The sequence below is a fragment of the Euprymna scolopes genome, chromosome 5 (genome assembly GCF_053919585.1).
Source record: "Euprymna scolopes isolate OS-2025 chromosome 5, ASM5391958v1, whole genome shotgun sequence".
NCBI classification, from domain to species: Eukaryota; Metazoa; Mollusca; class Cephalopoda; order Sepiida; family Sepiolidae; genus Euprymna; species Euprymna scolopes.
This window is the reverse complement of record NC_136486.1, coordinates 65,564,248-65,589,788: the sequence shown is the minus strand read 5'-3', so window position 1 is coordinate 65,589,788 and position 25,541 is coordinate 65,564,248. Positions and strand designations below refer to the sequence as shown.

The 25,541-nt window shown below is 29.8% G+C and overlaps 1 protein-coding gene across 5 annotated transcripts in view; it reads right to left on the bottom strand.

Annotated features, from left to right (window-relative positions):
• The window catches only part of LOC145276824 (bactericidal permeability-increasing protein-like), a 230,657-nt gene that overhangs the window by 116,832 nt on the left and 88,284 nt on the right, over positions 1–25,541 (bottom strand). Inside the window, exons 12-15 of one of the 5 annotated variants that reach the window (XM_080128174.1) lie at positions 23,562–23,607; positions 22,027–22,087; positions 16,389–16,456; positions 10,368–10,742 (exon numbers count right to left, since the gene is read on the bottom strand). The exons of the other annotated variants lie outside the window; for them this stretch is intronic. Coding sequence (XP_079984300.1) covers positions 10,698–10,742; positions 16,389–16,456; positions 22,027–22,087; positions 23,562–23,607 — 220 coding nt within the window. The 3' untranslated portion in view covers positions 10,368–10,697. Of the gene's footprint in view, positions 1–10,367; positions 10,743–16,388; positions 16,457–22,026; positions 22,088–23,561; positions 23,608–25,541 lie in introns of those variants that run through there. 5 annotated transcript variants of the gene reach the window in all.

The window sequence follows — 25,541 nt, the reverse complement described above, 5'->3', positions numbered from 1 at the left end:
ATTTTTTGAAACGTTGCATCCGTTAAATACTTCTTTTAAATGTTCCTTTAGTTTTAGACTTTCTTAAACAATTCTTTAGTTTAAAATACTTTTAAACGTGGATTTATTTTTATAGTTTTTTATAAGGTTGATTTAGTTTAATACTGTTTTAACGTTTATTTATGTTATATGATTTTTAAAAGTTGGTTGAGTTTAATACTATTTTAAAACGTTGACTTAGTTGTAAATATTTTTAAATGTTGCTTCAGTTTTAGATTTTCTTAAACAATTCTTTAGTTTAATATTACTTTTCAACCTGGATTTAGTTTTATAGTTTTTTAAACGTGCTTTAGTTTTATACTTGTTGTGCTGTAAGTAAATGAAGACGTAAAACAAAACCTATTTCCAAGGCTTTATTCACAGCTACTTAAACAAAAGTGAAAGAACTCAGTTTTTTAAAGAAAAAAGAACACGTGCAAAATCACGTGGCTAAAACTGAATTTGCATATCTATATTTTTTAAATAGTAAAAACAAAAAAAATAAATAAATACATTTAAAACAGTAAGAGCAAAGCAATTCAAATGAAAATATAACAATCTCCTCCACTTGTAAAAGAGATTGTAAATAGTTTTTTTTTTGTTTTTTGTTTTATAAATACAGTCGCTGGACTGGTCTGCGAAATTTGTTAGATCGGCGTGGCGGTAGTTCGCTATTCGAAGGTCCAGTGGCCCACTGTGAAGGTTGTTTCTCAGGGTTCTGACTATTATAGTCAAATTCATTTTCTGTATTAGGTGTAGTACTAATAGGACTTGTTTCTATCAGCTTGGTTGGGAGTGCATTTGCAATGTCGGACTGAATAATTTTAGCAGGATGTTGAGGTCTATCAAAGTGTGGAAACGGGGCTAAATGTCTCAGCGCTATTGAATCTTCCCGGCCATCATTATGTAGTATTCTTGAATGTGTAGGATTAGCTTCGAGGAGTTCCACTACCTCGACAAGAAGACTAGGAAGTTTGAATTAGAATTGCTGTCAACCTCATAAGTATACTTTAATACGGGATGCCTTTTGTTGAGTAAAGTTAAGAATTTTCTTGCCTCTTTTTTATTATTGAATGGGCAAAATATATCATCTACAAATCGAAAGTAGACTAGCGGTTTTATGGGTCCAGATAACAATTGTTTTTAATAGAAACTCACAAATATATTCGCCATTATTGTTCGAAGGACTAAGCCTATTGCCACGCCATCAATTCGCCGATAAATTATATCGTTGAAACTGAATTCAAGCGATGTTGTGGCAAATTCTAATAATCAATAAATATATTGTCAGGAATGGAAATATTGCTTAAAAGAGTCATTTGCGTTTGCTAATTGCATGTAAAACTATAAAGTTGCCAATAAATTCATGTGCTCTTATGATATTAGCAACTTAATAACTTGAGTCTTTCTTTTGAAGACACTAGATATCTGTACTAATTTTTTATATTGTAGTCAGTTATCAGTTCCTTTCCATTCCTGGAAATTTATTTATTGATTTAATGAAATGAATGAATGGACCTTAACATATAGTGCCTCTATGATTTGTTCACAATCTAAATTGGATGAAGAACTAAAAATGACCACTAATACTTTGTCCAATAATGGGTACTCCCTTGATGTGATTAAAAAGGAAAATAAATATTTTTCTCAAATAAAATCTAAGATGGCGGCTAAATGCCCAATTTAAATTAATTTACCTTGGTTAGGGATAACAAGTGAAACTTTGCCAAACACATTAGCTCAGCTGTGGAACATTGGTATTTTGCCTCCAATTTCCGTGTGGTGTTTGCGACAAACCCATTATTTCTATCCTTTTCGAAAGGATGTTCTTCCCCCCCTCATTAAATGAATAATGTTATTTATCAATTTAAATGTAGTTGCATGCCAACTACGTGGGAAAAACAACCCTCAGGTCAGACGGTCGCATCCAACAACATGTACTCACTAAAATTCGGAATAAAATCTATCAACCAACGGACATTTTGAGCAAAACGTATGGTCGGCTATAACGGACCATTTGCTTAAAAACCCACGATGTGCAATAAATTTTAGTAGTGACTCATTTTCTATCCTATGTCATGCTCACTCGGTGTTTCATTCAAAGGTCTTGGCGACTATTCACGTCCGTTTAAGGAGACCTTCTCTCTGTAAGTAGAAGGAGTGTATTTTGGGTCCCCTCTTCAGCAATACACGCACCAACTTAAGTCCACCCTAAAAAACATTGGATTTCATCTTCACATCTGAGAAACAACATCTCTGAATCGGTGCCTGTGGCGTCAATCCATCATACACGGTACCAAAATATACGAAGCAGAAAGAAGTAGACTGGAGGAGATCAAGAGACACGCAAGGAGAACTCGAACTTGCCTTATCTGCTTACGCAAATTCCATGCTACGATTGGTCTGAAAACCCATCTGCAATACAAACACTGAGGGAAAAGGAAACTGAAATTCTCGGATACGAGAAAGTGGCGAACGATTACGATATATATGTATGTATATTACATAGAAATATGCGAGCATATATATATATATATATATATATATATATATATGCATATTACATAGAAAAATGCGAGAATAAAATGTAACAGGGTTATTATTAAACTTAGAAAAGTAAAAGGACTAGTTCTTAAAACTGCAAAAAAAAGCCAATTGCAAAAAATATAATACATTTTTAACTTAAAATATTGCACCATTAAGAAATTATATATAATGTTAAATTTATTTTTTTAAATCTTAATGTTGTGATATTTTAAGTTAATAATTTATTTATTTTTTTACTGACTAAGTTTAATTCTGACCATATTACTTTTAACGCTCACATTTTTCTATGTAATTTACGATTTTCCAGGCTTTGTATGAAATATTATTTTCTTTTTTACGTTCAATATCATACATTTTCAACAATCAATAGAAAACTATTACCGTATTCTTAAATTATCTGAATAAAAACATCAAATGAAAGACGTAATTAAGTAAAGAAAATAAAAAGGGACAACACAGCGAGAAACCGAATTAAGGAGCAGCGTCGTAAACGAATAATTATCAACCCTAGCACAGCAAAGATTATCACCTTTGTTAACTCTCTGTATATAACTAAAATAAAATGCATATGAGCGAGAGCCCCCCTAAGTTTTATGAAGATGTCGACGACAAAAATGCTGCTATGGTAACCAATAGCCAATAAGAGAAAATCGTCCGTACCACGGCAGTTGTAAAAGTTGCTAAGGTAGGTTATCGGGAGAAACCATCTCTCACATTCTTTACTTATTCTGAAGACGTTTGAAAACCAGTAGTTCCATTATAATTTTTGTTTTATTCAACGAAAATTGAACATTTTATTTCAAAATATAGCTGAGAATATGATCCATGAAATGTAGAATTGTTTGAAATTTGGTCGCAAAATGAGTGGGCCTTCTTTTTTTATAACAACAAAAATTGAAGAGCTACGAAAACAATCATAATATCAGATAAACAAGCGATTTTTTTATGTATCAGAATTCATTTTTAACATTATTACCACCATTCTTAATGCACTTTTAATAGGGACTCAATGAAGCAGCTCGAAATTTGACGAACGTCCATGGAAAGTGTTGATTTCTTAGACTGGCACATCATCTATATCTTGACATTTCATTCTTATACAAGAGAGATGAAACGTTGATGGCATAAATACATGAGTTTAGCCATTCTTACAATGCAATTGGATTTCCCCTCTAAGCAATCGTATAAATAGGAGGCATTAATTTTGCTGTTTATGTATTTTTATTTATTTTGTTTGTACAAATTGTCATCCGTATTCTGTCAAAGCATTATAGGAATTTTAACGTAATTACTTTTAATACACTGCTACTACTAATAATTTTTCTTTTAAAAATTATAAGAAATAAGATTGCTTCGTTATGCTACAACTACCACACAGATAAATTACCTGGCTGTTTCAAGCTCGAATCCAGTTCATTCCACACACATACTTTCATTTAGAATGTTGTCAACTTGTTACATGATAAGGGCTGTCCCCTTTTCATGTAAGTATAAAAATAGAGAGATTAGTTAAAATGAAAATAAAATGAGAGAAAGCAGAAATCGAACCTTGGATATAAGTTTTAAAGAACAATAGGTTTAAATGGAATGTCCAGTAAATTGTTAATTCTGATGAAATAAATAATAAATAAACTATTCATTGTTAAAAGAATCTGGATAATAAAATATGGGTTAAATGAATTAGATATGTAGGTTGAATTCCTTTGTGGAAACAACAAAAGAAAACATAGGTTATTGAGAAATCATAATGTTGGAAACGTGCAAGTTGCGCATGTTGGTAGCACGTGAGTTTGGTCACGTGGCCGGACATGCATGGATTTCTCAATATAGGAAGTGAGAGTTAGTTAGTTAGAGAAGATTTAGTGAGAAACTCAGAGGGAGTCAGAGTCAGGCGATAGTCTGGGTCCAGACATGGGTTCCAATCGTCTAGAAGCGAGACGATCACATTTGGAAACTTAATATGTGAAGCTTCGAATTCCTGAACGCAAAGCCACCAACCGGTTCAAGTGGAAGAAGAATAAATGTTCAATGTGTTTTATAACTCCGTCTCCTGTGCCCATTATTACATGAAAAAGGTACTGTCTATTTATGTGTACAATCTATTTGAAATTCATCATCTAAAAAATAAATGTGTTAGAAAGTATATGTGTGTATTTATGTTATACAAACACTCCCGTTCATACGAACTGTCAAAGCATAAATGCCAACCTGTCAATCCATCGGCATAAATGCTAACCTCTCAATTATCGGTCTGTCTATCTAGATAGCGAATCACCTCTCAAACATATTGTTTACAACAATCCTTTTGTTGTTAGTACAGGTTCGTATTTGCATTCGAAGATTTTTCCCTCCGATCTTATTGTTGTGTAGCAGATTAGGGAGTTCGTATTGGAGACATATTAACGGGGGCATATATAACGCGAACTCAGAACAGGTAATGATGATAATGAGGGAAACATTTATGAGATAGAATTATGACATTTACATATATTACCTGATGACGACGACTATGACGATTCTTGGTTACTTCATATTAATACAAACTGGGAGATATTGCAACAGTTCTTAACACATACAGAGGGGAGGCGATGCTTTATTGATGAGGAAGATACATAATACTTGGAAGTGTTATACAAGAGTTCGTTTATATATGAATATACAAAACACATTTACCTTTTCGATTGTAAAGACGACACGAGGAAAACACTTATAAAATATTCATGATTTCTTTATTCTTCAACCGCGATTACTGATGCCAGAAATTGAAGCCTTTTCGACTACATTTATCAATGTCGTCAACCTTCCTTTTGCTTCAGATTTCTGCTAGTTATTTCTCTAGTTTTTTCTCTTACTTATGTTTTTCCTCCAAATAATTCTATGTATCAGATAGACTTTCTTCATGTTTCATACTCTTTGAAAATCTTCTAAATTTTCCGTCCTTGATTTTTTCATCTCCTTGATATTTATTCTTCCTGCTCGGACAACAAATTCGCAATTAGTATTTTCCGTCTTGTAAACTATTATAACGTCCAGTCTCCTTGTTCTTGTGAATGTATCTATTTGTACATCCAACATCAATAGGATTTTGTAAATATCGTTTTCAAGTAATGTTTTTGGGGCGTGTCTCTTTAAAATGCAGACGTTTGTATTGTTCCCAGTGCACTACCTCCCCTATGCAACCGTATCTGTTCTTATATATTGTTGCAACAATATCCCATATATGTTTAATGGCCGATCGCAACTAATGTAAGGGTTTAGAAGTCTCTAACATTTAAGTTGCTGATTATACATTGAAGTTTTCATTTTATATATTAGATAAAGAGATCGCACTGAATGTCTATGGATATATTTTTGTATGGTACGTTTGCAATATAAAAGTTTGCGTAAGCCAGAAGGTAACAAATTGTATTTACATAACATTAGTTGTTTTTATCAAGCTATGATTTTATTGGTACAAGATGTTACTATATCACAATGAAGATGTCAAAGCCGTTCATACAATCCGGCGCTATCATCTTTAATAATAAGTATTACCACATGTTATCTTTTATAGTTGCTTTGTATTCATGTGCCCCAAGATAATTTCTCCCGTGTTTATTCATGTGCCCCAAGATAATTTCTCCCGTGTTTCTACAGGAACTATAATACACAAACATATCAACTATAATACACAAACATATAAACTATAATATACAAACTGACGTATCATAGTTGTATTCGGAATAAAGTCAACCGTTAATATATATATATATATATATATATATATATATATATATATATATATATATATATAAAGCTGAATGTATGTGGGTGGGTGTGTCTGGTCACAAATAGGCTCCTATATGGTTGACTATTTAAAAAAAACTGATTACATATAATGACAGAAGATGTATCGAGATACAGGAATGGGTATGTTTGGTCTGGCAGACCAATCGTCCATTAAAATTTTGGGGTCTGCGTTCGCACTTGGTCCACAGAGTATGGAAATAAAAAAATTAAAAATTAAAAAAACGTTTAGAAGTGTTTTGATATAGACGTACATAGGAATACTTTAATAAGAATGTTTTAACTTAAATAAGGATGTTATAATAAAATTGTGGGCTCTGCGTTCGCGCCCGGCCTCCATAGAATGGAAATAGGCACACACTTTAATAAATACTTTTCATATCTATCTGCGTAAGTATACTTTGATAATTATGTTTCAGTTTGGAGAAATATGGTATAATAAAATTATCGGGTGTTCGTTCGCACCTGACTTCCATAGACTGGAAATATGTCACAAAGTTTAACAAGATTTTTTAATATAGATTCACAGAATATTGTGATAAGTGTTTCAGTGTGAAGAGGTATAGTATAATAAATTATTGGGTTTGTCTATTTTATTTTTACTTTCATCATATTTTGCTTTGGTTGTGATACACCCAAATGCAACCCAAATTTACAACCCTTCCTTTTCATAAACTATCATATTTTCATACATCAGAGTCCATTTTATGTAGGCTGTTTTTGAACCTAGTCAACGACGGGTAGTTTTACTTGTATATATATATATATATATATATATATATATATATATATATATATATATATATATATAGATAGATAGATAGATAGATATATATATATATATACATATATATATATATATATACAGTATATATATATATATACAGTATATATACAGTATATATATACAGTATATATATATACAGTATATATATATATATACAGTATATATATATACATTATATATATATACAGTATATATATATACAGTATATATATATATATATATATATATATATATATATATATATTATTATTATTATTATAACAAAATTATTTTGTAGGATGTCTAATGTAAGAGTAAAATAAGTTGCCTCAGTCAAACTGTCATTGAATTAAAAAAATCTTATATATTTATCGAAAAAAATGACCGTTATTATCTATCAAAAATGTAATTCAATCAATTTTACCAATTACAAATTCAGATTGGCTAATTATTCGTTTATATTAAAAAGAGAGTGATGAATTCTCTTGTTATGACGTCACATTTGTTGAAGTTTCATCTTCGCTTCTATTATACAAACTTCAAGTTGATCACTTAAGTATATTTTCGGCTTTTCAAATTCTGTAAAAATCCATTAACAGGTTTAATTATTTTAAAATAGTTAATTTTCCGTGAATATTTTCTTTCGTTTTAGATTATTTACAGAGTAAGTGTTCAGAGGCTTCACATAATGTATGAAAATTTATATATGTTGTTTTGCAATTGAGTTTTTTTAGTGTTGCCCGGGTTGAGGATGGAACCGTCAACATATCGTAGAATGTAACTTCTAATGATTTTTGTCAAGTACCCAATCTATTACTCTGCCTGTTTTTTCGATGTTTCTTGATTTACGATATGTAATATAAATGTTCGTTTCTCTAATCTCAGTGAAAACTTTAATAGGTTGTTAGGATATGATAGTATCAACCACAAATCTGTCCGTCAGTTTTCAAATGAAAAATGAGTTTAAGTAACCAATTAATTATCTCTGACTTGTATGGGTTTCTAGTTGATTGTCTTTTATTTACAAAAAAATATCTTAAGATTTTCCTAGTAAAAGAATTAAAAAGAAGAATAATACAAATAAAGGAAAAAAGAGAAAAATGAAAAATATGTAAATCTATAAAAAAACTCAAACATATATATATATATGTGTGTGTGTGTGTGTGTGTGTTTTCATATATTAATTTATATATAAATATAAATATACAAATATGAAAACAACAATCATCAATTTACATGTGTTTATTTATTTACTTATTTTAATTAATGTAGCAAACAAAGTATTTGCTTACAATTTACCATGGAGTTGAAGAGAACACCACTTAGATACATTTTACAAAGAATAAAAAAAGCTTAAGAATATTTCTCCACGGAAATATGAACTGAAATTGTTATGTACTGAACGGGGTTAGCATGCTTTAGTTCCGTTAGTCAGGATTGTGCTGAACTCCGAAACTATAATAAGCGGTGAAAATGTTCTTTTAGCGGGAAGTTGTTTTATATGTCATATCATAATTGAATTCGGAATCAAGTCAACCGTTAATATATATATATATATATATATATATATATATATATATATATATATATATATATATATATATATACATATATATATATACAGAGAGAGAGAGAGAGAGAGAGAGAAAGTGAGTGTGCGTGTGCGTGTGCGTGTGCGCGTGCGCGTGCGCGCGTGTGTGTGTGTGTGTGTGTGTGTGTGTGTGTGTGTGTGTGTGTGTGTGTGTGTGTGTGTGTGTGTGTGTGTGTGTGTGTGTGTGTGTGTGTGTGTCAGTGTCAGGAGGTGATGAATACATCCAATAAAGTGCTCGGTCGTGGAGGTGAATGTTGAAGATACAATATTTATTACGGCACTATATATATACATATTTCAAACTCGTACCATTGGATTCGTTACGCCGAATCAAAAATAAGAAGTTTTTCAATTGTCGCTGATGAAATTACACTGACTGTGTCCAAGCTCTTATGGTTGATTCGACATAACGAAACGAATGGTATGACTTTGAAATATGTATACATAGTGTGGTAATAAATAGTGTATATAGGTGTATGTGTGTGTGGTATAATATATATAACAAATCATGTACTTCGTATATTTTTTTCGGATTTTATTGATCATTTATATGCCTTTGTCTATAGAAAATATTGACAAAAATATTTATCAGAATAAGCGCATGATACCGATGACACTGGTGTTTAAATTAATTCAAACATTTTGCATATAAAATATTTATTATATAGTCATACGAGGCATCATTGCGCATATTGTGTGCGGCTCAATTAATACGATAACGTAAAGTTTATACGTATTATCGGCATTGCTCATATCTTGAGTTTAATATTCTTAGCATTTCGGTCGATATATCCCTCGATCTTCTTCAGGTGTTTCTTATCGAACGCGAGAATCTTTGTTTTAAGCTTGAGAATATTTCTCCATGAAAACTTGAACTGAAATCTTTATGTAATGCACGGGGGGAGCATGCTTTAGTTCCGTTAGTCATGGCTGGACAGAATTCCGAAATAAGATGTAATTGAGTTTTTTTTTTTAGTGTTGCCTGGGTTGAGCGTGTAATCTTCAACATATAGTAGAATGTAACTTTTTATGATTTTTATCCATTACTCAACCTGTTTTTCGATATTTCTTGATGATTCCCGAGGTTCCCATACATATTATCGAGTAAAAGAGAAGGAGTCCGGAATTAAGTAATATAGCTAAAGAAATATCCGATGTTATATCAACCAAAATTTTGTAAAAACTACATTCAAGATGAAAAAAGTAGTCCGAAGATTAAAAAAAAACGAATTCTCAATCAGACAATTTAGAGAAACATGTAACGATTTTCCTATATGTAATTTACTTCAATAAGTTGATCTCCATTTCTAATATTACGAGCTCATGCTCAGCTATCATTACGGTATTTAATACAAGTTTTTAAGACATGATAGTATCATCCAAAAAACTGTACTTCAATTGTCAAATCAAAAATGAGTTTAACTAGCCAATTCATTGTCTCTTACTTTTATGGGTTTCTAGTTAATCACATTTTATTCACCAAAAATAGTTTTAAGATATTGCCAGCCAAAAATATAAAAAAAGAATAATGCAAATAAAGGAAAAAGGGGGAGAATGAAAAACATGTAAAACTATTAAAAAAAGGTATATATATATATATATATATATATATATATATATATATATATATGTATATATATATAAAGACAACAATCATTAATTTATATGTGTTTATTTATTTACTTATTTTTATTATTGTAACAAATAAAGTGTATGCTTACAAATTACCATCGAGTTAAAGAGAACTATACATAAATAAATTTTACAAAGAATCATTGGTTATGAATATTCGGTTTCCAATCTGGAAAGATGAAAAATATTAGATTGCTCCAAATTAATCGCATAAAAATCTTCACCTCCTGTCTAGGTAATAGTTATATAAAAAAAAAAATAATTTGTCATATTTAAATTATTTAAAGTTATTAAAAATAAATAATATTGGTCTTAAAAAATTATCATTGTTTTTTGGAATGCCAGATAGTTCGTTGATTAAAAGGGTATGATTGTCAGGTTACTTGCAACAATTAATGCATCCTGAAAGAAAAAATATGTAAAATTATGTGAATTTTAATTAATATTTATAATATATAAACATCCTATAAAAATGATATATTATGAAAGACAATGTTAGTTATACAAATCATAGGAAACTTACTAAACAATATAAATTGTTAAATGAAACACAAAATATGTAATTATAAAAAAATAAATCAGTTACATAATGGAAATAATACAAATTATATTAAAGCCATATGAATTATGAATTGTATACCAAAATATGTATAGGTATTAATGTTATAAAAATACAATTTTATTGTAAATGTTTAAAATGACAATCTATTCGAATCGTATTTACGTTATATACGTCACAAGAGTTATTTAATGACTAAATGAAAGTTATATGAAGTAATATATACAACGCTGTGCGAGTCATGTCTAGCCTTAATTTAAACAAAAGCCGCTTCCCGTTTGGCGGTGGTAGTAACAGCAAAGACTTAAGGTGTTTCCCGTTCTTTTCTACCTCCGCGGTACGGGTTCGAACCTGCCTTTCTACTACCACTTTATTTTTTTTTGCTCAATATACACATCTAAACACCCGGACAACGCCGGGATTAAATGCTAGTTAATTTATATTTGATAAAAACATTTCAAACTGAGTAAATTTAGTAAATAAATTTTTGCGCTGATAAAATCTGACTGTAATACCCAACCCTCGTCTTCTCTATAGTTCTATAAATTATCGTTTCTCTTGTATTTTTTCACTAACATGCTATTCTCACAGACCGTTTAAAAAAAATCTACACAAAATACATAACCGACGATTTTCCTTTTAAGTTGATTTCCTTAAAATCGTTTTCGCAGCATCTGTACGCTATGTAATCTTCTACTTTGGTTTTGTATTAGACAATAACTAATTAATATTCCCATCAATTCTGACTCTTCAAGATAAATTTTCGAGTTCAAAGTAATATTGTTGCAGCTGCTGTTCACTTTTTTGTATGGTAAAACTATAGTATTTTTATCTGATTTAGCTAAGTAGTCTTTTCTAGTTTTGTTTTGCGCAAGTTTTATTGCCATAGTTTCATTTTATTTCAATTCTGACATGACTGCGTAGAATAAAGTGGGTTGATTTTCTTGGACGTTAATTAATATACTACTGTGTATTTCTCAAATGAATCTAGCCATTGTTTTGATTCGAATTCTTTATAATGTGTATTAGTAAGATTAACTGGTATACTGGGCCTATCTGGAGCTATATTTTCGCAACATTTTGGCCGATGTAACCTTCCATTTTCTTCGACAGTATCTTATCGAAATTATGAATCTCGAAAAATTCCCGAGTTCGACAAAACCAGGTTAGGCCTATTCGAGTTCACATGAAGAACATAAGAGGAATGATGAGAATAGTAGTCTGTGAAATTTTAAAAAAAATGTAGATTCTCATCTAAAAAATTGAAAATACATATTATCGTATAACATTATTGACCATTCTTCAGTTATATTCCAAGTCCATAAAATCAATCCTTTTTACGGTAAGTAATTTCCATGATTCATAATACTTTCATATTGTTTTGTGGTTTTGTACGGCTTTCAAAAATGATTCTGTACTTAGTGTCACATACAATGTTTCATCAAGGGCAATTTCATTGATTCGTTTCAATAATAATGTATTAACTTTATTCTCGTAAGCGTTTTCTAGTCTGTTTTACAAATTTCTACATTATTAATTTATGAAAAACATAATCTTAATTGAACAAAAGACGATACGCTTAATAGACATCGACGAGATTAAAATTCATGATATGAAAATGTTCCATAATTATGAATAATAGAACAAAATTTTAAATCGCGAACCTTTATTTCTGCAAATGTAAAGCTGGGAATTCACTTTTTTTATATAGGATTATTTTGACAACATTTTCAAGGCATATTTTCATTTGGACATTGGTATTAGTATATGGACACTAGAAAATTGATTGGAATTATTACAGGAAAAATGAGCAGTGAGATGTTCGCTCACAATGAATTTAAACTTTTGCAGTTGAGCACAGTCAGGGAAGTAGGATACAGGGAGAGAATTCGAAAGCCTAACAGTTTGTCAAACTATTTGTTAGGCTTTCCTGTATCTAGGGAACTAAAAAGTGAAATCTATGGTTATGACATTACACGAGTCTTACTAATCTCAACAATATAATTTAATTGGGCGGACCGCATTAAAATATGAGCAATGCATTTTACGGTAAGTTTATACACATGTAAAATATTCTTAGCATCATATATTCATGCGTCTGTCACTGATCAGAAGTATTTTCATCCCAAATTATCTGATAAACATTCTCGGACAAAACATACGGTATAAAACTCTTGAACTTCGGCGAACAAGACCAGGATTGTAAAATATTGTATTTACTATCGATAAATTAATTTGATAAAGTATGAGAATTATCATATGAGTAGAGATATTCTAATCATTATTTATTAGAAATATATTTATGGAACTAATGTTCATTCAGGATATATTACTCCGTATAATGTTCACTAATCCATTTATATCTCACGTTCATATTCTAATAATATGTATGAAACATGGTTCAATTAACAATCAGTGAATTGGAAGACTGCTGCCAATATTACCTTATAACACGTTATACATTGCAATATACATACACACGCACACTGTTGAGCACAGCCAACGACATACACGGATATACAGGCACAAACACATTCAGACATGCAGTAATAAAATGTTGTATTTTCAAAACATAATATATATATATGTATATATATATATATATATATTATGTATGTTAATAAAATGTACATAATTATTGCCGTATAAAAAGGTGTTAGACCCACACAATAATCCGACACGATACTTCTTTATATCGGATACATGTTTTCCACTTATTGTCTACCAACTTCATTTCTTAAAACAAATTGCTAAAATGGTTCAAGGAGAAACATTATTCCGAGCAAGCCATAGTTAAACGTTATTGCATAAGACTACCTCGCTCATCCTTATCTCCTGTTCCTATCTCCATTAACTTCGCTATCAAATATTTATATTTAACTCGACCGTGAATATTTCATATTTTCACCCCCTTTATTTACAATGCATACAATGATCGCTTCCGTATTGTTGATTTGCATGCACATTCATTTGCTGATGAAGACGTTTCCCGGAATAACAGATTGCATTCAGTGGTTATTTTTTTAATATAGTCGTTACAATCCAATATGGTGTCCCTAATCACTCGCTTTTAGTAAACATATAAAAACAATCCTTTAAACACAATGCGCAATTGCAATTTCTTTGTACAAAACCCTAAATATATAATTTTACATAAATAATAAACTTTAAATTTCCAATTGTTACTCCATTCTTTCATGGCATAAAAATATTTTGCATTTAATGGCATCAAGTCAATAGAGTATTTTTATACAAAACACCAACCTTGTTATTTTATATAGTGCGAACAAAACAACACACCTACGTGTTTCTTACATATTTTCCTTGAATGCTTCTTTTATATATTGCAAAAAAATCATAATAAAAAATAGGATTTTTTATGAAAACAATAAAAAAATCTTTAAGAAAACAATAAAAAATACTGACGACATTTTTTACCGTTAAAATATTTTCTGATATAACAGCGAACAATGAATAAGATACAAGAATTGCTTGATTTAATAAAAATAACATATAGCCAGTAAAAAAATTATCATTATTTACACATTTATGTTATTTTGTTTTTACTAAACGCTTTCATAAACACACATATTTTCATACATAAAATAATTAGGACATAGGAACGTTAATTTAATGTTTCAAAAATGAAAACACGACACATTTTATATATTTACATTTACAATTGCTTAAGTCAACGAAGAATTCTAAAACCAAGACAAACTACCGATAACGAAAATTTTCAAAGTTATTAACAAGCCGATGCATTCATAATTCGGTATTACTTAATCCGAACTGAATTACGATTACCTAAATCTAGAGAAAAACGTTTTTCAACAATGAAACATTACATATAAAAAAACGGAAAAATATAAACATATTTACTTACTTATTTCGGAACATTAATAACTGGAGGAATTCTAACACAAGGAGAAATTACAGATAAAAACTCGATTAATTTAAATATTGTATTATAATATTTAGATAATTTACACCTCTTTAAGTGCCGAATACTTCCACAATTTTGTATTACTTAGTAAGGACAAACTTATTATTATATCAGTGTATAACAAAAATTGAAAACATGGAAACATTACAGTTAATGAAAAGCAAATAATGAAATGTGTTTATACATATAATCCGTAAACATTTATAATTGACTAAGTCTAACAGCCATTCTTCAACAAAAGAATAATGCGACCGATTAATTAAAATATTCTAATATAATATTTAGACACTTGAACTTCTTTAACAACGAATACTTGTAAAATTGTATATTACTAAGTCGGGGCAACCTTATTCATTTTCAAACAAAAGTCGAAAATACGTTTTCATACAAATTCCGTAAGCATTTCCAGAATAAGAGGAATTTTCAAATGAAGAATAAGAAAAGATAACGTGAAATAAATATTTTAAAAATATTCCAATACTTATTCCGGAAATATCTGTAAGACTTTATGATACGTATGGCGAATAAATATATATAAATATATATATATATATATATACACATATATATATATGTATACGTGTGTGTCTGTATGTGTATGTTTAATTTTTTTGCATTTTGACAGAAAACAGTAAATAAGACGAAAGGAGCACATAAAAGGCATAAGTAATTATGTCATGTGTAAAATGTTTGCTTAAATAAAAGGGTAATTGACTATATATTCCTCACACACACTGAAACACATAAAATTCACCAGTTGTTATAACAATTCAAAGAAGTTAGTTTCTAGCCAATCGAAATGTATTATCATTTCTTATGTCCATAAATGTTTACCCGACTATATATATATATATATATATATATGAATATATATACATGTATGTATGTATATATATATATATATATATATACATGTATATATATTCATATATATATTCATATATATATACATGTATATATATTCATATATATATACATGGGTACATATATATTCATATATGTATGTATGTCTATATACCTAGTATACTAAAAAAATTTATATATATACATAGAATTCATATATATATATATATATATATATATATATGTGTGTGTGTGTGTGTGTGCACGCGCGTGTGTGTGCGTGATTTTAAAAGTACGATGTAATAACCTTTAATATTACCTATGAAATATAAGTGCCTAAAGTTTCCTTGCAAAACTTCATGTGGTGTTTATTTCCTACAAAATATAATTTTGTTTATTGTAAAAGAAAAGAATCACCTATGTATTGGCGATTACAGAGGCAAGCTCCCTTTTTATAGTCGAATCTGTATTCAACAAAAGTTCACTTTGTAAAATTGCGTATGAGGAAGTAGATAAAATAACAACTGTTACAATAATCAACCAAACGGACTGACAAATAATATTGTATCAACCCTCACTATTTGAATGGATGTGTGTATTCATTAGTGAACTAAAACTCAAACCTGATGTAGCGATTTATATAATCTACTTATTGTTAATCATTAATCGATCTTTACATAAAACATAAACTGATGTTTACCTGCATGACTCCAAGGGTTCCATTCTTTATCATAGTGTTGGAAGGTAACGTAAGTGGAAAAGTTATATCTGAAAATATATGCAAATATAACCGTCGTTTACACTAAAATATTTCGATTAGTTTAAAAGAAATATGACATGGCTTATCTCTATTTTAAAATGATATAAAGTAAATTTAGATTGTTTGAAATTCCATTGCCCCATATAGATTCTATATCACAATGATGAACATAATGATTTGGCATCTAGTAGTATTATTATTTGTTTTGGATCCTTTCATTAATTATTATATTTTTCTTGAACCGACATATTGAAAGAATATCAGAAATCACGGATATTTTTTCAAACGAATAATATATAGTAGCACCGTCGTAACATCACACACGCAGAGACACACACATACACATACATATATAAATATATATAGTGTTTTAACAAAAACCAAGACTTAAAAGAATGGGTTTATGGCAACAGAAAGTGTATCCAATTGGTAGTTACAATTGTTTCAATACCATTTGGACTAATTCAAACATTATGTCGTTTGAAGATTTTAACAAGTACAGCCTTTCTTCAGACTTATTGAATAAAAAAACACGTTAACAATAAAAATTATGTAAAAAACATTTCTTCATAACAAAAAGAAAACAAGCGAAACTATTTTACCTCTATCTCATCCTTGTAAACTATATTTTAAATTTCCGTATCCTTATTTTTAAAAAGACTTTCAAACTAAATAACATACGATGCAACCACTAATTATCTATGTCCATTTAATATGTTTTATTAATACTATTCTTTGATTTGTTAAATTGCATTTCTCTATTTCTTTATTTTATTTAACTTATTTATTTATTTTTTTAATTTTTAATCCGGACTAATCAACTCAAGTTAAATCGTTATGAATCTATGTTGGTTTCCTATCGGGATTTGCTTTGTTTATTTACAAAGATATTGGTTACATTATTTATGTGATTTAAGAAAAGTTTTAGTAAAAACTTAATCAATAAGGAAATAAAGTTTAACATTACTTTATATTTAGTTCATTCTCATTCTTCATTTAAAATTAAGGATCTCAATCTATTTTAAATTTTTATTTTTTATTTTCTTTTGTTCTCTCCTATTACGATTTACGATTAACGGATATTTTAGATCTAAAATGGAGATAACTCTGTAAGTTTGGAGTTTTAAAGATTTATTTGAAATTATAAGTAACTAAAATCCTAATAAGTATTGATAACGATGAACGGAAGTAACCAATGCCGTTCGATGTTTCTAGTTTGGTGAATTCCTAATATGCATTTATGATTTATTTATTAATTAAACAGATCTAATTAAAGTAGGCTAACCTATTAAAAATATAAGTTTTTAAAGCATATCTTAAGCTTGATACTAATTTTATTATCAATGATTAAACATACGTTTGCCATCCAACCTTAATTTGCTGGGATTATGCATGGCTTCAATACAAACTAACAATTAAGGAATTAATTTCTTTAATACTTCTCTAGTAATAATGCATATCCCATTAATAAGTATTATAATGATAAAACTCCATGTGCGTTTTACTTCAATGAATGTCCACCTTGTTTGTTTTTGATTTACTCGTTTAGAACAAGGGTAATATTTAACAAGCAATGATTTTTCAAGTTTTACTGGTCTAAAAGCAGTGTTAATTAATCCCCATTCTTTTATTACTATTTTTCTTCATATTGCTAACACTTTGTTAAGCTATTTTATTGATCTGGAAATGGTATCAATTATTTCACCATCGATATGACTAAAAAGGTGTTCCCAGTTTTGAGACAACACTGCTAATCATTGTTAAGCCTGATTATAAATCTAAATTCTGATCTGCTAATCCATGGTCTTTATTTCTAAAAATATGTTTCTAGTGTAGAGTATTAGAAGCCAGATTTGCTTGCTAAATTTGAATCATTCATCACATCTAATTTACATCATTCTTTGTGAGTTAACGCTATATTAACTTTGGCCTTGCACTTAAGAATATTTAATTTTTTCCAGAATGTTTGTTTTTAACTCAGCTACATTTATGAAGTGATTACAAAAACCTATTCTTGTAAAGACATCTTTGTGTAGCAGTTAGCCTTTTATTTAATATATCTTCTTTAGAGTTCACTATGTAGAAGGCTTCAATAAACACAGATTGCACCTTTTTGATTTCCCAGGTCTATACTTACTACCCCTATCTACTATTGACCATTTTAATTCAAATTCTTTTTTGTTTCTATGAAGTACCCTGACCCAATCACCTAATGCAGTTGTATTCCTCTTTTTATTTCTAATGTTGATTCTTGTACCATCCCTCCTTCTATCATTAACAACTTCTCTATTAGTTTCCATCTCCGGTTCATTTTTGAAGGATACGACATGGTTTCTGTATCTTTCCTTAAAAGCGCACCCGTGGCCCCAAGATATACCTTCTAAATATTACCGGCCTTAATCTCACATTTGTACACTATTTCTGATGGTTAAGCATTTGCCACCCAACTGACAATTGCCATGTATTTCTCTCTAACATACGTTCATCCGATGCTGACTTGTTATTATTCCGTATTTTGCTTATTTTTCTGTTATTAGAGCTTATTATAGTGTTAGCTACGTTGGCGTGGGTGGAGAAAGATAGCTTTACCGAGTTCCTGTTCATTGTGTTGTTTAATCTATTCTTAGATCGGCATTTTTTTATCAATTATTCTGTAAAATTCCCTAGGTATATTCCGTTAGATATGCTCGCTAAACGGCGGATTAAACCAAACCTGTTTCTTGCGTCTGTTTTTCTTATTCATAGTACCCACCTAATCATTACCTGTTTCACTGCTATTATTACTCACTCTGTTTTTATTCCTTTGATCCTTATTAATGTATCCTTTATTAATCTTCGGTTTCTTTCTTGCTATCATTGTCATGCTGTTAGATATTGTGCAGTTAGATTTGCTACTTTTACTGTTTGCACTCCTCTTGTATTCTATTTCACCATGGTATCCCGATCTAAGAAGAATTTTGTTCTTATCAATAAGACTCTCATTCTTAGATAGCTCAGATACCCTTTTAGAAATGTTGGGGATAATCGTCTTCTTAATACACTTAGGCTGATTCGATTGATAATCAATATAGGATATTTTTGGTTATGTTTGTGATACAGTTCATATGTGTTATCACTTAGATTAAGAGTAATGTCTAGAAATTTTACTTTTTTGTAATTGCTGTCTATTGTAATTTCTAATCCCATTTCATTAAAAACCTCCTGATATTTTTCCTGGATTTTTCCGTAATACGGTTGGTGGAATTATCTATAAAAAGTGCGTCATCCGTACATAGCGCCCCATTTAAACCAGATATTTTTTCTGTTTATCTCGTTTAGTAAGTACAAGCCTACAAATTCAGTAACCACGCAGAAACCGGTATCTATTGTGATGTCAAAATGGGGTTCTGTATATGTTATTATCTGCAGCACCTGAATACGGTTTTTCTAGCTATTTTTATCATTTCAATTTCCAATTTGGTCACGTCTGTTCCGTCTTCAGCTAATTTAAGTGCTTTCTCGAATAATAAAGGCATATACGCATCCATGTCAAACATAATAAATGTACTTTTTTGATTGCAGAGGAACCTATCGAACCACTTAATTACTTAACCGGAAGAAATCCAGAGGGTGTTTTATTTTGGATTTTAAGTTTGGTATAATTCTGCCTAGTATCGTTTTACTGATATTACCTATGTCAGATTCACATGGTGCAATTAGTCTAATACTGGGTTTATTATGAAATCCGGTTTGTGGTCCTTCAATAAAAACCGAGGGTTAAGTGGAGCATAGACTTGTATTTTATCCTGAATATTCATTTTCTCATACATTTTTTAATGCTAACAAGTTAATCCTATAGAGATCCTCTTCAGTTGCTTTCTCATATTTATTATGAAGTTCAGTTAGAATGTTTGAAAATGTCCATAGTTTTATCTGCTGGAACCATATAGTTAGGAGTGTCCACTATTTTTGTGAAAGTCTTGTTAATGCTTCTTAATGCTATATTTAAATACTCATGCCTTTTTAAACTTTTAAACACTTTACTATATTTATTAAGTTCAGTTCGAAAAGTTCCAAGGATTTCACCTGACAATTCTGGTTTTAATCTGATAAAGTTTACAATAGTTCATGCTGCTGTTGTTATTATCGTCAGTATTTTTTCATGGTGTGGTGATAGACCTTCTATCTAATTCTTTTAGTAAATTCTTTTACCGCTTGGATCATGTTCATTGTGTATTGCTTGTGTCCTGGATTGCTATAATCTTTGGTGACAATAAGAAATTTCCCATTTGAGAACATATTGTTTTTATTGATGTATGTTTCATCTTACAATAAGGAGCAGTATTGTCTTATTTGTAGTATTCCGAATTATGCTGGGTTTATATAATTCAGTAATCATTCATATGCCAATAAATTTAAAGCCAAAAAGACATGACTAAATCTGTAAGCTACGAAAATATCATATTGAATGATTGAGCATTCATACACTGTTTTAACAAAAACCAAGATTTCAAAAACGTGTTTATAGCAACAAAAGGGCATTCATTGGTTTGTTACAATTGTTTCTTGACCATTTGGAAAAATTGAAACATTATTTCAATTGAAATTTTTCACAAGAACAGCCTGTATCAGACTTATGGAAGAAAAAAAAAACTTTAACATTATGGAAAAACATTTCCTTCATAAGGACACGAAAACAAGCGAAACATCATATGCTATTTAGTTTGAAAGTTTGTTTTTTAATAGAGATACGAAAATAGGTAGATATATAAAGCTTAAAAATATTTTGTAAAGATTCGATTGAGGCAAAATAGTTTCGCTTGTTTTCTTCTCCTTATAAAGGAAATGTGTTTTTCCATAATGTTATTGTTAAAGTGTTTTTTTATTCAATAAGTCTGAAGAAAGACTGTTCTTGTGAAAAATTTCAAACGACATAATGTTTGAATTTGTCCAAATGGGTTTGAAACAAGTGTAACTAACAAGGAAATACACTTTTTATTGCTATTAACCCATTCTTTGAAATCTTGAAAAGTGATTAGCAATTATGTTCTGATGTCGCATGCACTGAGAATTGAACCTTCACTTTCAAGAAAAGGGTAACTTGCAACTGATTTTATCAACCTCTTTAACCAAAAGGCCTTACGAATAATTATTTCATGAATACAATTGCGAATTGTTTAGGATTTCTGCTAAGTCCTGACTGACACAGCGCGAGCATGCTGGCGCCGCTGATTAAAAAAAAATTACGTTCGCAATTCGGTGCGGATTTTCGAGTTCGATAGAATGATTCACACGTTTGACAAAGTGAATCTCATGATTGTCAAAAGATACATTGACTGGATTGATGCGAAAATAGCAGTCAAGATGAGAACAGTATTCGAAGTAACGAAATAATACGAATAATTAAGATTGAAAAACATAAAGTTGTATTTCGTAAAACATATATATATATATATATATATATGTATATGTGTATATATATATATATATATATTTATAGGTGTGTGTATGTTCTGATCCCGTTTAATCTGAGAACATTTTTAAATATTAACGTTAATATTTATTACATTTTCTGTGTGAAATAGAAGGATGTCCTTACCGGGCAGATTACGCTGAAGATTATTTGCAACAAGATTTACGAATCTTTCTAGAAAGCTACCCTGAAATAAAATGAAAAAAATGGGATCACATTACTAGAAACATAACTTTATGCATCATCATCATAATTTATGCATCATCATCATAATTTATGCATCATCATCATAATTTATGCACCATCATCATAATTTATGCATCATCATACGCAATGTAAATCAGGTTTGACACTAATAATAAAATGCGTACTTGAAATTAAACTCGTCCCACGACAAATCATAGAAGACCCAAATTTACATTAGCGGAGTTTGACATCAGATAAACCTGGTTGAACATCTTGTGCAGAAAGCTTAATTTAAGATGAAAAACAATCGATTTTAAATTGAGAACAACTAATATAAGTAACATTATATCAACTTAGCAAAAACTTACTTCAAATTAGTGAGGGTTGTTTTCAGATTTAATAAACGTCAAACCGCCAAAAATCACAAATCAGAGCTACGAATCGACAAACTTCATATCCAGAATAATTCAAATTTACAAATCTAATCTAATAAGTAAATAAAATGTCAAGTCATAATTCAAACAGCTCAACTTTACATAGAATTATATTACTTTTATTTTTCACAATTTCCACAATGATATTCCAAATTTAATCGCTTACTTGATCTTAACAAAAACAACTTAACAGTAACATCGATCAATTTCAAACGAAAAAGCTTCACAGTACACAAAAGTGACCATTTTAACGTTAACAAATAGTACATTGACAATTTAAAATTAAATGTTCAAATTGAAATCAACCGGATTTAACACGATCAAATATAATCGAGAAAAGCTCTCAGGGATGAAATCCGTTATATCAATATAACAAATCGCAACATCTAATTAAAATATACAAGGCTCAAATTTTAGTAAACAGAATTTATCTTCAATTAAAGAAAAGTTTTGTCCTACTTTGCAGTATGTTAGACTGCTGCTAACTAGGTAGGCTCACACTTCTGTGACGGTAAATTACCCACACCAGAAAGTATATAAGCAACAATCTAGTCACGGCTGGCGTATTATTGCCACACATGGGGTAGTTAATCTACCATTCGTTTCTCACTAATGTTTAAAATTCAAAAAAGAGTCTCAAGTTTAATAGGTTTCGCAATATTAACAGAGCGACAACTTCTGTCACATCACCGCATCTTGAATCTTTTCTCGTTTTCCAAGGACTTTAAGGAAATGTGTTCTCAGAAACCCCTTCTACTTGTGCTTTCTCTACATAATATTCATGAATATCCTGATAATCAGCAAAGTCCCACTTTTTACTGTTGAGATTCTTTGATGCCGGATACCTTCTACAATGAATTAAAAGTCAAATAGGAACAGGTAAATTATCGAATAATAAAAGACCAATTAAATGAGGTATAGTTTTTTAAACAATTACATAAAATTTGGCATGAATTAGCAGTTTTTGAAGAAATTACAAGTGCGGACATTCTTTTAGCCGCCTATGAATTCCTGTTTCATAATTGAAAACAACAGACTTACGTCCAGATTACCAGGCTGTAACCATGACAATGTCCTTACTTTGAAACTGAAATAAAAATATAAAAAATGTATTATAATCATCAATAAACATACCGTTTTGCTAAATCAAATTTATTCAATGTCGCTAGCGAACCTATAACAGTCTAGTTAAAAGTAAGTGATTCTGAACAGTTAAACCCTGTTGGGAAACGAAATTTCTATGAGTTTCATATCAATAATGTCAACGACTAGAGAGTTCTTTATTTATTGACGAAGAGCTTTCGCATGAATATTAGCTGGCAGGATTATTACAACAGTGCTGAGAATAGGAATGGGGCCTTGAGTATATACATAAATATGTTTGAATATAATATTTACATACATTAATTTCAAGACGTAATATGACACTTTTAAAATAACTTATGCTCAAAGCAAGTAATCGAATTTAAAATAATCTGCCAAACTTGCATATAAAACCGAATAAGCCAAGTAGAAAATAAAAGCTTCTCTTTAGGTTTTCATCCGAATCGCAAGCACAGAAAACCGATATAAATGTCAGGGGTCACATTAGATAAAACTAGCAAAATAAAGTAGCTGTTCATCGTTAACCCCCAAATTACAATATTGTAATCGCTATAAAACTTGTTCAAAAGATCAAACATCAAAGGTGCAAATAATAAGAAAATATTCCTTACTTATATCAGTATATATATATATATATATATATATATATATATATATATATATATATATATATAAGAGCAAAATGGGCAATGGGAATTTCAAGTTTACGCCGTACTAGTAAGTGTAAACTTAAACCTAATAAAAATATTAATATTTATATATGAATACATCACTCCTAACAAAATACAAAAAATCCTCAATATTACACAATAAAGTGTAGGAGATTGTTTTAAGAAAAATAAGTGGAGTATTCTGTTGAACAATACATTTACTTGTAAATTTTAATTTACAGTTTTAATTTAATTTCGTTTTCCTTTACATTAATATATGTGTGTATATATATATATATATATATATATATATATATATATATATATATATATAAAGGCTGTAAAAAGAAGGTCAGTTGTAATTTTTTTTCAAAACTGCAAATATAAGCTAAATTTAATGTAACAGTTTAAACAAAATATACCTCATTTTATTGGTCATTTATTCTTCTATACTTTTACCCGTTCATATTTGACTTTTAATTATAATATTCTAGAGTTCAGGTCAATTTAACAAATAACTACAAATTGAGGAGGCAAAAAAATGGCCGCACAATGGAAAATGGTTATTTAAATATAACGTTAGAACATTGCTCTAGATAGAATTGTTTTCCCTGTTAGAAGTAATTTAAGTACGACAAGATTTAGGGATATCACGAACATTTCTTGTGTGTTGGTGCTTTTACACAGTCTTTCGTATAATTTTCACTTCACATTTCAATCCGCCGCCGATTTCTCTATTGGATAAACCAGAAAGGTGGAGATTAGTGATCTTCTGGCGGTCACTAAGAGAATGCTGTTGCATATGGACAAAACGCTACGTTGTATTATCTTGAACAAGAATAATTACGATTAGAGATACTTGTTGCCTGTTGGTGAATATTTTAAACTGATTTAGGTGCGATAATTTAAGGTTTTAAGCGAATTTGTAGCTGCGGACTTTCTTGTTGCCTCTTCAATTTGAAGTTAATTTTTTTTTAAATTGACGTGATATTGATTGTTTTTAATAAACGTGCTATTTCAGTTAAAAGTCAAATATGAAAAGGTAAAATTATAGGGGAATAAAAGGCGATTCAAATTAGGTATAGGTTGTTTAAACGATTACGTTAAATGTAGCTTATATTTGCAGTTTTTGAAAAAATTACAAGTGTGACTTTCTTTTTGCCGGCACTAGCAGCCGTATAGCGCAACGGTTAGAATTTCTGACTGTCATTTGGGCGATCGAGTTTTGATCATGTCTTTAGGTTGTTGCTGGTCTAGTCGCACTGAT